This window comes from Arabidopsis lyrata, assembly GCF_000004255.2.
Source record: "Arabidopsis lyrata subsp. lyrata unplaced genomic scaffold ARALYscaffold_7, whole genome shotgun sequence".
NCBI classification, from domain to species: Eukaryota; Viridiplantae; Streptophyta; class Magnoliopsida; order Brassicales; family Brassicaceae; genus Arabidopsis; species Arabidopsis lyrata.
The window spans coordinates 9316539-9329641 of NW_003302549.1; the positions used below are offsets into that span (position 1 = coordinate 9316539).

General features: G+C 37.6%; 4 protein-coding genes across 4 annotated transcripts; all 4 read left to right on the forward strand.

Moving 5' to 3' along the window:
- Nucleotides 1–90: 90 nt before the first annotated feature.
- Nucleotides 91–12734, forward strand: LOC9303922 (cysteine-rich receptor-like protein kinase 28). The gene is given in 9 exon segments (XM_021017701.1): nucleotides 91–1144; nucleotides 1147–1443; nucleotides 1510–1638; nucleotides 1736–1860; nucleotides 1944–2154; nucleotides 2237–2480; nucleotides 2551–2707; nucleotides 2793–3082; nucleotides 12526–12734. Coding segments are annotated over 9 exon segments (2010 nt in total). The 5' UTR covers nucleotides 91–603; the 3' UTR covers nucleotides 12542–12734.
- On the forward strand, nucleotides 3339–6995 carry LOC110226357. Its single transcript, XM_021017746.1, has 3 exons — nucleotides 3339–4407; nucleotides 4944–5000; nucleotides 5090–6995. Exons 2-3 carry the CDS (start codon nucleotides 4969–4971, stop codon nucleotides 6774–6776), a joined length of 1719 nt encoding a protein of 572 aa, XP_020873405.1. The 5' UTR covers nucleotides 3339–4407; nucleotides 4944–4968; the 3' UTR covers nucleotides 6777–6995.
- LOC110226408 lies at nucleotides 10037–10938 on the forward strand. Its single transcript, XM_021018142.1, has 4 exons — nucleotides 10037–10266; nucleotides 10366–10404; nucleotides 10485–10784; nucleotides 10858–10938. The coding sequence occupies exons 1-3, from the start codon at nucleotides 10117–10119 to the stop codon at nucleotides 10722–10724; spliced, it is 429 nt and encodes a 142-aa protein (XP_020873801.1). The 5' UTR covers nucleotides 10037–10116; the 3' UTR covers nucleotides 10725–10784; nucleotides 10858–10938.
- LOC110226399 lies at nucleotides 11039–12030 on the forward strand. The gene is made up of 3 exons (XM_021018079.1): nucleotides 11039–11421; nucleotides 11504–11800; nucleotides 11880–12030. Exons 1-2 carry the CDS (start codon nucleotides 11059–11061, stop codon nucleotides 11780–11782), a joined length of 642 nt encoding a protein of 213 aa, XP_020873738.1. The 5' UTR covers nucleotides 11039–11058; the 3' UTR covers nucleotides 11783–11800; nucleotides 11880–12030.
- Nucleotides 12735–13103: the final 369 nt, after the last annotated feature.

Sequence of the window (13103 nt, forward strand, 5' to 3'; positions counted from 1 at the left end):
TTTCTTCCAGTTTATCGATTGTTGATTTCGTTAAAGGTACAATTTGATAGAAATATATAGATATGTCAGTAAGTTTGGAAAATTGGATAAGGGATTTATATTGAGTCCACATATATAAGTATAAGAGTTGAAAGATAATCCACTAATCATCTACAGAAGTCAAACAATTGTAAAATAAATGGCTTATACGAAATTAGATGGTTCCTAGTTAGTCTTATTTTCTAGTTGGTTTGAAAACTATTCAAACTTTTTAGTTTCTTCCTGGTACTTGAGGGGAAAGAAGTGAGCAATGAACACTTGAAATTTAAATAACGTTTTCACACCAAGTCGTTGGTTTTATATTGTGATTCTTTGAATTTATTACCATCATGGACCCCTACAATCTCACAAAGACTGCCCCACTTGTGTCTGCTACTGGGTTTTATAATAGTTTTTGATCAACAAGTTGTGTTCTTTCTGCTGTTGGATATTGAACTAGTTCAAAGACCACACTGCTTTTGAATGATTCCAGGGTCAAGTTAGATTGACCCTTTCCATTTTAGACTCATTACATTCTGTGGTTTTCTCATAGATTTCAGAAGAAGAAAAAAGCTTCAAGCGTCCATGGAACATGTCAGAGTTATCTTTTTCTTCTTTGCTTGTGTCCTAACGTTTGTACCATTTATCTGCTCAGCACAGACGGATAAATATGAGTTTCCTCCAAGTTTCAACTGTGTAGCTAGTGGAGGCAATTTCACGGCCAACAGCACTTTCGCCGATAATCTCAACGGCCTTGTCTCCTCTCTTTCTTCACTCACATCCAAACCTTATGGCTTCTACAACCTCTCTTCTGGAGATTCATCTGGAGAAAGAGCTTATGCAATTGCTCTGTGTAGAAGAGAAGTAAAAAGAGATGATTGTCTCAGCTGCATTCAGATAGCTGCAAGAAACCTTATCGAGCAGTGTCCGCGGACAAAACAAGCTGTTGTGTGGTACACGCACTGTATGTTTCGTTACTCGAACATGATAATCTATGGAAGAAAAGAGACGACCCCAACTCTGTCTTTTCAAGCCGGTAAAAATATATCAGCAAACAGAGATGAGTTTGATCGTCTGCAGATAGAACTATTGGACAGACTCAAAGGGATTGCTGCAGCTGGTGGGCCAATAGAAAATACGCTCAAGGGAGCGGTTCGGGTGTGGCGGGGTACCCGCAATTCTACGGAAGTGCGCACTGTACGCCGGATTTGTCTGAACAGGATTGTAATGACTGTCTAGTCTTTGGTTTTGAAAGGATCCCACGTTGTTGTGATGGCCAGGTTGGTCTTAGGTGGTTTTTTCCTAGTTGTAGCTTCAGATTTGAGACGTGGCGATTCTATGAGTTCGATTCCGATCTAGAGCCTGATCCACCTGCTATTCAGCCTGCTGACCCACCAACATCAGCTGCAAGAACTGAGAGAACAGGTACATAGAAATATATGAATGCGTTCTGCTGCAGCTGTGTCTCTAAGATTGAACGTTTCGTTGCAGGAAAGGGCAAAGGTGGATCTAAAGTCATTATCGCGATAGTCGTCCCGATAGTTCTTGTTGCGTTATTTGCAATTTGCCTATGCTTGGTCTTGAAGTGGAAGAAGAACAAGTCTGGAGGTAGAGTCAAAGGTAACACAATCTTCTTCTTCTTGTTATACTAATCTTCTTACAAAGAATAAACTATTTATCCTGAGAACTACTGTACTTGGGAAATCGCCTTTTTCAGGACCAAATGCAGAGGATGAGTTCTCAGATTCGTTGCTAGTTGACTTTGAAACTCTAAAGGCAGCAACAGATAACTTTTCACCAGAAAACGAACTTGGACGTGGTGGCTTTGGCTCAGTTTATAAGGTAGGTTTCTTTGAGGAAACTTGTTAACTGTAACTTTAGATTGTCTTGGGAGATATATAAAATTAGGATTATGCATGTCTCAGGGTGTGTTCTCGGGTGGGCAAGAAATCGCGGTGAAAAGATTATCGTGTACTTCAGGACAAGGAGACATTGAATTCAAGAACGAAATTTTACTACTTGCAAAGCTTCAACATAGGAACTTGGTGAGGCTTCTAGGTTTCTGCATAGAAGGACAAGAAAGAATCCTTGTCTATGAGTTCATCAAGAACGCTAGTCTTGACAATTTCATCTTCGGTAATATTTTTCTGCCGTTTGCTCCATATGATGATCCTACCGTTCTGTTTTCCACTCAGTGTTGATCTTTGTGCCGTTGCAGATATTGAGAAGCGTCAACTTTTGGATTGGGGAGTGCGATACAAAATGATAGGCGGAGTTGCTAGAGGACTTCTTTATCTTCACGAAGACTCTCGTTACCGGATTATTCACCGTGATCTTAAAGCTAGCAACATTCTTTTGGACCAAGAAATGAATCCAAAAATCGCAGATTTTGGATTAGCTAAACTCTTTGACACAGACCAAACTTCAACACATCGATTCACAAGCAAAATTGCAGGAACTTAGTAAGTTAGTTCATCATACTAACTCATTAACCAAGAAACACCGCTATAAACCTGTTATTTCATCTTGTAGCGGGTATATGGCTCCAGAATACGCTATTTACGGCCAATTCTCGGTGAAAACAGACGTTTTCAGCTTCGGTGTATTAGTCATAGAGATCATTACAGGTAAGGGAAACAACAATGGTCGATCAAATAATGACGAAGATGCAGAAAATCTCCTTAGTTGGGTAAGTACACAAAACCAACCAGGTAATTGAGGTTTCAGTTTGATTCATCATGTCAAATGAATTTGTAATTCTGTTTGTTTCTCAGGTATGGAGATGTTGGAGAGAAGACATTATACTAAGCGTTATTGATCCGAGTTTAACCACGGGATCAAGAAGCGAGATCTTGAGGTGCATACACATTGGTCTTTTATGTGTTCAAGAGAGTGCAGCGAGTAGACCAACAATGGATTCGGTTGCTCTAATGCTCAATAGCTATTCCTATACTCTTCCAACGCCTTCGAGGCCTGCCTTTGTGTCAGAGAGTGTCATGCCTTCGATTGTTTCTTCTTCGACAGAACCGTTACTAATGTCGTTGAATGATGTCACTGTTTCTGAGTTACCCTACAAAAAAAGTCCACATTGATAGCATACCGTAATAGCACGGTTTACCAAACTGCTGTTGAAGATGTTATGTAATTATGGTTGTTATATGATAGCATTTCATAAACGCTAAGATAGAATTTCAATGAGCGGGAACCCAAAATCCCTAATTCCACCAAACACTTGGTCAAAATTCCCTAAACACGCGTTTAATCACTTAAGCACAAAACACGCGTTATCTCATCCCTCTTTCTCGAAAACCCTCAGACAGAACTCTCTCAAACCTAACTCTCTTTGAAGACGATCTGACTCTTCCAATCGCCGATTAAGCCCTCTGTCGCCGCCGTTGAAAGTCGCCGTGAAACTGAACCTGACGCCGGCACTATTTCCGCCTTAGATCTGTCGGATTTGAGCTCAAATCGAAGGCATGTCCTTTATTCAGTTGATTTTTTCTTCTTTTTCGTATTTCTTCTAGGTTTCTTTCTTTCAAATCTAGCTCAAGTCTGATGTTCTAGGTACACCAAATCTAGCTAAAGTCTAATCGATTCTTGTTTTGCATGCCTCTGTTATTTGCGATTTCAGAACGATTTCATAACATTATTGTTTTTGTGGTTTGATTTAGGCGTATTTGAACAAAATTTCTTTAAAAACTTGGATATGTGCTATGTAATTCGGATCTTCTTTTCGTTATTGTCAGATAGAAATTGAGTATAAAATTGCTATGAAATTGTGTTTTGATATTGTCATATATATTCTCTTGATTGTTAATTCAATACCTTAATAATCTGTTTTTGCTATGTTGGATTCCGCCTTACTTGTGTTTACCCTAAACAAAACCAAACATCATAACTGGCATGTTCACTTGTGTTTCTTCAGACATCATAACTTGTGTTTCTTCTGACATCATAACTTGTATCTGATTTTTTAGTACTTTGAAAAAGAAACAAGAACTGAGCAGTGAATTGCGGGGACCAGTAACAGGATTAAATTGCATGTTCACTAAACTCATACTATTTTTCTGTGTTTGGTCCCATCTTCTTACTCTAGTATTTGTCCTTTTTCCAGTTTTGTTTCTTACTGAGATTGTGTTTATCTCTTTCGTTTGATTGGCAAATTTATCAGGTATAAAGTTCAGTTTTTTTTTTTGTATTCTACCTTGTTTGTTGTCTGAATCTTGTTTTTAGTGTTAGATCGATTAAGTTATTTTTTTTAGTCAAACTTTCAGTGATTCACTTTCTTGCATAACCTTATACTCACTCTATAATTTTGTTTTGCAAGTTTTGCTGAGTGAAATAATGGGACTTTGAAGCTTATCATTTGCTCTTATCATCACAAGACAGGTTAGTACCATCTTCTCTTACATGAGTTTGATTGTTTACCATGTTTTTTTTGATTATAATACATTACTGTGAATGTCTTGTTGTGTATGCTACTATATATGAGGACAGGTTAGTACCGTATTTCTTGTTTCTAGCATATGAGTTTGATTGATTACAGTGTTTCTTGTTTTCAGTTTTATTTGTTTTAAATATGCTACTAAAGTTGAGTTACTGCACTTATCTTGTCTGATATTAAATTATTGAGATTTAAAACACTTAATCTAGTACATTACTGTTGATGTCTTGTTGGTTATGTTACTATATATGAGGACAGGTTAGTACCATGTTTCTAGTTTCTTTTATATGGTTTTTGATTGATAACCATGCTTTTTGTTTTAAGTTTAATTTGTCTTAAATATGCTACTATAACTGAGTTAGTGTACTTATATAATCTGATATTGAACTATTGAGATTGCTTTGATTGAATATTATATATGTATGAGTTATTTGTTTACTAGTCTGAATATATTTTGAGTTAATTGCTTATGGTATTAAAGGTTTATATTACGGTATCAACATATAATGTTGGACAAGGATTGGGTGCATCTTGGCAGGTAAGGACTTTAATTATATAGGTTAGGTTTCAGTAGGGGTTTCAGAGACTTTACTTCTTCTTTTTTTCCCCTTTTATTCTGCAATGAAGAGCTGATCCTGCTTATGAGAGAGGGGCTACAAAGTTTGTACGGGCTGTGGCTGCAGCTTTGGGAGACGTCGATATGATTATATGTCCTTGCATTGATTGTCGTAATATAGATCGTCACCTAGGTAGTGTAGTTGTTGATCATCTTGTAACAAGGGGAATGGATGAAGCTTATAAGATGCGGTGTGACTGGTATCATCATGGAGAATTGAATGCAGTGGCTGAAAGTGAAAGCAAACTAAGTCACTGGAATGACGAGGTATTTGAGTTATATCAAGCTGCTGAGTATTTGGATGAAGAGTTTGCAGAAAAGCTTGACTTGGCTGAGATTGCAGAGGGTGATGACAAGAAAGAAGATGAGTTTCTTGCAAAGCTTGTAGATGCTGAAACTCCTTTATATCCAAGTTGTGTGAACCATAGCAAGCTGTCAGCTATTGTGTCTTTGTTTAGACTTAAGACACAAAATGGATGGTCTGACAAGAGCTTCAATGATCTTCTAGAGACATTGCCGGAGATGTTACCAGAGGGGTGTGTGCTACACACATCATTGTATGAGGTGAAGAAGTTTTTGAAATCTTTTGATATGGGTTATCAAAAGATTCATGCTTGCGTTAATGACTGCTGCCTATTCAGAAAAAAGTACAAAAAGCTTGAGAATTGTCCTAAATGCAATGCTTCAAGATGGAAGACTAACTTGCACACTGGTGAAGTAAAGAAAGGTGTCCCACAGAAAGTATTACGGTACTTTCCGATAATCCCACGCCTTAAGAGAATGTTTAGGTCTGAGGAAATGGCTAAAGATTTAAGGTGGCATTTTAGCAACAAAAGCAGCGATGGAAAACTCCGTCACCCTGTAGATTCAGTAACATGGGATCAGATGAATGCCAAATACCCTTCATTTGCAGCCGAGGAAAGGAACTTGAGGCTTGGACTTTCCACAGATGGATTTAATCCATTCAACATGAAGAATACCAGGTATAGTTGCTGGCCCGTTTTGCTAGTAAACTACAATTTGCCTCCAGACTTATGCATGAAGAAGGAGAACATCATGTTGACATTGTTGATTCCTGGTCCACAACAGCCCGGTAATAGTATTGACGTCTACTTGGAACCACTTATAGAGGATCTATGCCATCTGTGGGATAATGGGGAGTTGACTTATGATGCTTTTAGTAAGTCAACATTTACTCTTAAGGCAATGCTGCTTTGGACAATTAGTGATTTTCCCGCGTACGGGAATCTTGCTGGCTGCAAAGTAAAGGGTAAAATGGGTTGTCCTTTATGTGGAAAAAATACAGATAGCATGTGGTTGAAATTCAGCAGAAAACATGTCTTTATGTGCCATAGAAAGGGTCTGCCCCCAACACATAGTTTTAGAGGGAAGAAGTCATGGTTTGATGGAAAAGCTGAACATGGGAGGAAGAGGAGAATATTAAGTGGCCAGGAGATTTATCAAAACCTGAAAAACTTTAAAAATAGCTTTGGGAACTTGAAACAACATGCAAGTAAGAGAAAACGTGTTGAATGTACTGGATCAAGTTCTGATAGTGATGATCTATCTAGTGAGTCAGAGGAGGATGAAGAGGAAGAGGTAACAGTAGATGAGGAGGAGTTATCAAGATGGAAGAAAAGGTCAATCTTTTTCAAGCTATCTTATTGGCAGGTGTGTCCTTTTTTCATGTTATTCTAGTATTGTCTTGGATTTAAACAAGTAAACTTTGTGTAACAGTTTTGTTGTTTTTTGCATTCTGGTTATAGGAACTCCCGGTTAGACATAACTTAGATGTCATGCATGTGGAGAGAAATGTGGCTGCGAGTATTGTATCGACATTGTTGCATTGTGGGAAATCCAAAGATGGTCTAAATGCTCGCAAAGATCTGGAGGAGCTTGGTATTAGAAAGGATTTGCACCCTAAAATCGAAGGAAAAAGAACATATCTTCCCGCAGCACTTTAGTCTCTGTCCAAGACAGAGAAGAAGATTTTCTGTAAGCGGCTATTTGACTTCAAAGGCCCAGATGGGTACTGTTCAAACATATCAAGAGGCGTCTCATTAGATGACTGTAAGGTCACAGGTCTGAAATCACACGATTATCACGTGTTAATGCAACAGCTTCTTCCGATTGCACTTAGAGGGTTGTTACCTAAAGGTCCTAGGGTAGCAATTGTGCGCTTATGCACATTTTTCAATCACTTGTGTCAGCGAGTAATTGATATGGAGCAGCTTTTGGTAATGGAAGCTGAGATTGTTGAAACCCTTTGCTTGTTTGAAAGATTCTTCCCGCCAAGTTTCTTTGATATCATGGTGCACTTGACAGTACATTTAGGCAGAGAAGCTCGGTTAGGTGGACCAGTTCATTTCAGATGGATGTACCCGTTTGAAAGGTATATGAAAGTTCTGAAGGATTTTGTGAGGAACACTGCAAGACCTGAAGGGTGTATTGCTGAGTGTTATCTAGCTGAAGAATGCATCCAGTTTTGTAGTGAATTTTTGAAGAATACAACCAATGTTAAGGAAGGTGTAGATAGAAACACTGAGTATGAAAACAACACTATACTTGAGGGGCGTCCAATCTCTGCAGGCATCTCACTTAATCTTACTGAAATGGAGAAAAAAATAGCCCACATGGCTGTCATCCAGAATATGGCTGTCGTGGAGCCTTATGTAGAGTAAGTTCCACATTTTGCTAGTTCATTCATTAATTATATTTAGGATAAATGTCTGATTATTTCTTTTTCACTTTTTCTTTTAACAGTGAGCACCTACAGCATCTACACGACTCCAATGGAAGATGCAGACGTGATGCATCACTGTTATGGAGTATGCACACTCAGAATTTTGCCTCTTGGCTTAAAGAACAGGCTAGTTATCTCTTACATAAACACCTAATGTAATTCAGTTTATGTATATAGGTGCCTGACCTTTTCTATTTACTTTTGTTAGATACATCTTGATTCAAACAGACATGGAGAAACACTGAAATGGTTGGCATATGGTCCACGTAGCTGCGCTAGGTCATATACTGGTTACATAGTGAATGGGCAACGATTTCACACAAGATCAGTTGATAAGAAAACTCAGAATAGTGGTATTTACTATGAGGCCACTGCAGTCTGTAGGTCTAGTGCGAAGGACACCTCACAAGTGGTTGATTTGGTATCATATTATGGTTGCATAACTGACATTATCTTGTTAGACTATAATGTGTTTTATGTTCCTTTGTTCCGCTGCAACTGGGCAGTAAAGGGCAATGGAGTGAAGGAAGAGGATGGTTTTACACTTGTAAATCTGAATCATAGTCAAGTCTCCTTTTTAAGGGATCCATACATACTAGCCTCTCAAGCAAAGCAAGTGTTTTACCTAAGGGAAGATGACTCATCAACTTGGTATGTTGCAATGAGAGGTCCTTCGAGAAGATTCAGTCAGAAAGAGTTTCAAGATGCAGTTGCAGACATTGGGCCATTGCCAACAAGTGTTGACATTGATGTTGACTTGGATGAGGCTGAAAATGAGAGATCTGATTGTGAAGGGATATATGTGTGAAATGTCTGATTTTTTACCTTAGCTCAAGTCTGATGTCTGCTTTTTTTTTTTTTAATTGTTTTTCCATTGTGTGTTTGATAGTTATTATGTTTGTTTTGCTTTGATGTCTGCTTTTAGTTCTCTTTAATCTACTAACTCTTTCTTCTTTCATTTTTATTAGGTGATTTAAAATGGCTGGGCGCAAGAAAAAGCGAGGAAGAAACACTAAAAAAAAGGATGAGGAGGTAGAGTATGTGGGTACAATGGAACCACAACAAGAAGAACCAGCTGAAGTTCAAGCTGAAGATCCAGATCATTTGGAACCACAACATGAAGAACCAGCTGAGGTTCAAGTAGAAGTCCAAATGGGTGATAAAGAACCTGATGTGGAAGAGCCTGAAGGAGAGATAGAATTTTCTGAGGGTCATGAGGTTGCTATTGAACCTAAGAGTAAGAGACAGCGAGGACCAACTAGGATGAAAGACATAGCCAAGGATCCAAATACCAGAGTTAGAGTAGAGTACAATATCATGGGAGAGCCTATTGGTAAAGGGTCAGTTAAGCTGTCATCATATGTTGGTGCATTTGTCCGAGAACATGTTCCTATCACAATTGATCGTTGGACAAAAATAGGTGAAGAAATCAAGACACTTCTTTGGAAATCTGTCCAGGTATCATTTCTCTAATTTTTCTTGTATTGCATTACGTTTTATCAGATATTGTAATTAAATTTACTGTTTTTTCTATTGAGTGCAGGCTAGGTTTGAACTAGATGAAGAGTACCAAAAGGTTGCAGTGCTTAAGCAGATGGGATGTTTGTGGAGGTCCTGGAAATCAAAGCAAGTTACAAACATCAGAGAAGCTAAGACTAACCAGCAGAGGATGAATCTGCGACTTAAAAATGTTTCTCCAACCGATTGGCGTAAATTTGTGAAGCTCAAAACTAGCCAAGAATTTAAGGTATGCATCTGGAATCAGGATAATTAAGTTTATGTACTATATAGTATATTACAAGTTAACATTCATCTGTTAGGTTGTAAGCGATAGCTACAAGGAAAGAAGGCGCAAACAAATTCCTCACACTTGTAGTCGCAAGGGAATGGTTAGACTAGCAGAAGATATGGTAATCACATGACAGTTATGTTGTTTATATTGCTCAGCTTCTTTTTAAAACACTTATTAATATGTAATGATTTTTGTTTGGTTTAGAAAACTGGTAGTGCAGACCCATCTGAAGTGACAAGGCTAAAGGTTTGGGTTAAATCACGTACCAAGAAAGATGGTACACCAGTAAACACTAATGCTGCTGAAAAGATTGTGAGTTTAAAATTTTGCTTCTAATGATGTGCATATTGGCATTTGATTCTTAATCTGCTATTGAATCTGTATCTTATGAGTTGCAGAAAAAGGCAAATGAGATTGTTAACAGTGATGATCCATCGATTGCAACAAATGAAGCACAACAAGATTCACTTAGCCAACTGTTAGGGCCTGACAATCCTGGTAGAATGAGGGCAATGGGTAGAAATATGAATAAGACCAAGTTAGCTTGTTTCCAAGTGAAGCACAAGTGTATGGCTCAAATGCAAGAGAATCAGATTCAGCTCCAGCAGAAGGTCACTGAGTTAGAAGATGTAATTCTGAAAATGAAGAATCAGGTTAGAAACTTATCTATTTATACATTGTGAAGCTTATCTATTTATACATAAAGAAGCTCAAATAGTTCATAGTATTTGACTTTGTTTTTTATGTAACAGAGACAATCACCTGAGGTTGGTGAAAACTCAGCTGCAAGAGTAAGTGACTTATATCAAATGTTTTTGATTTCTTTGTTACTTTATAATCTAATATATTTTTCTTCTAATTACTTTTACAGAGTGTGAATAAAAGATCACAACCAAAGTGTGTCTTGATTGATTGGGCTGGTTCTGAGGAAAAAGTTGCTGAGGGGCTTATTATGTCTTCTGATCCTGATGAATTAGTTAATGAAAGTCGCTTAGGCCCTACGGATGTTAAAGTCTTGATTGTCACTGCTATTGTACCAGAAGCATTCCTTTGGAGACCTGCGATTAACATGTGCACCATTGAGAAAGCTGTTGGACATATGGTGGCCTAGCCATCTAGTTTGTGTGTTAATCTAGAAGAGGAGCTCCAACCAGAAGACATTGCAACCCTGGTAAACTTTATCACTCATTCTCATACTCATACATAGAAAGTATATGTTAACACTGGTTGAATGTGTTTGACAGGGATCAAGACCTAATTCTGTGAACAAGTGCAAGCTACTGGATTTGTCTTCATATGATGTTGTTGTTGCAGAAGGACGTTGGCAGACACAAGATGCCAATGCATTAGTTAATGGGCTTCCTCTCGGACCAGCAGCAGTGAAAATATTTGTGGATGCAGTGATTCAACCTGAGACATTTATATGGAGGCCAACGATTGATGTCATGTACCTTGAGGACTGTTTACAGTCTTCTGTAGCTTGGCCTGCCAACAAAGTTGTCTTTGAAAACCATGCAGATGCAACATGTCAGAAGTCTCCACTTCATCAGGCTTCTGCATCAACTCATCAAACAACAATAGAAAAGGCAGCAGCATCAGGAGGAAAAGCACCATCATCAGGTCCACTAAATGCAGCAGCTGGTTATAAGTCTTCTGTTGAGATATCAAAATCCGCAGCCACAACAAAAGGAACGAAATCCGCAACCACAGTTTCAAAATCTATTGTTGAGAAGTCTCCAGCAACATGTTCAAAGCCTCCTGTAAAGAAAAGTCAGTTAGCTTCACACTCCCCTCTACGAAGATCTCCGGTAAATTTAGCAGATGTTGTTACTTACTGATTCCGGTTATTATTATACATGAATTAAACCTGTTTATATTGTAATATGGCAGCGTAAAACTGGAGCTGAAGTTATCAAGGCTAATCAGAAGTGCAAGTTAATGGATATTAGTGGAAAGAGGCGGGTGGTTGGTGAAGGACGTGTGCATTCAATCGACCCAGACCAAAAGGTACACCATGTTCGCTTGGGGGCAAATGCAGCTAGAGTTTGGGTAGATGTAGTGAAGATAGATGATGCAGCAGTTTGGAGGCCATCAGATGAAATCGAGTATATGAGAGATTCACTTGGTTCATCTATTGCATGGCCAATGGATAAGTTGGTCATCTATTGAGTAGATGAAGAAACTGGGGTAAGTTTTGTAATTACTGTGATGCTTGTGTTTTGCTTTTATATCTGCTACTGATATGAGACTTTGTTGATTGTTGCAGGGAATGAAGAAACTTTGGTCCAGATTAGGTAGTTTTAATTAGTTTAAGACTAGACTAATCAGCTTCTGTTATGTACTTTGGAATCAGACTTGTTATGTCTTTTGGATTTAGACTTTTGTTATGTTGAATGATTCTGTATAACTTTCTAACTTTTGAATTGGAATCAGACTTATGTTACAATTTATATTCAGACTTATGTTTTCATGTTTATATTATGCAAAACAGGTATAGAATCAAAATATATAGCTCTCTGAAAATATATATAATAGCAAAATTAAAAGCCATAATTAAATTAAGTATAGCAATTCTTCACTGTCATTGTAGAAAATCAGATATTATAGCACAAAACATGAAGCTACGAAAACAAATTAAACAGCAAGAACAAATTGCTAACGTAGAAGAACCTATTATAGCACAAAATTTGAATTGTCGTTACTTTTTAACAAAAATTTCAGCTGCTATATCAAAATAAATAACAGCAGTTAAATAAAGCTATTGTATCTAAAACTATCATAGCATATCAAAATAACGCTATCGTAGGGGAAACACCTACCATAGCTGCCGATGTCACAGCATTTGTGATTTCGCTATCAATAACGTAAGATAGCATATGGTTTGCGCTATCAATGAACGTTTTTCTTGTAGTGTTATCTCCTCGTTAGAAAGCTTAATCTGCATATGTTTTAGTTTCTTCACTGAAAGCCCTTTTAATGGGTTTTGTTTGTGTGATTTTTTAGACAGCTTGTCTTCATCTAGTTTTCATTATCTTAACTCCTAAATAATGTAGCTGTAGAATTCATGACTAAGCATTGTGGACCCTTTAAGTATTTTTAAATGGAGATTGGTGTTTGCTTATTGTATTGTAGCCTATTAGCCACATTCTCTCAAATAAACTAATCTTTTGGTAAACTTTCACTTGTAATAAACAGCTATTCCACTAAATGAATCAATAATGTAAACTCCGAAATCAATCTGGCATTGTATGAGTATCATTATATGCTTTGATGCCACAATTGCTAGTACATCCACTTGTGGTTTGGTCGCATCGATATTAGAAGATTTTAACGTCATGCAAAACAAAGAAGTAATTATTGGATTTAGGCAAGCAAACAACACTTAATTCTTAAACGAATATAACTTGAAACAAAAATATATGTAAAATATTTCACGTGTGATAAAATAAAAAGAAGACCTATCCAAATCCAGTGTGCGATACTTTGACCA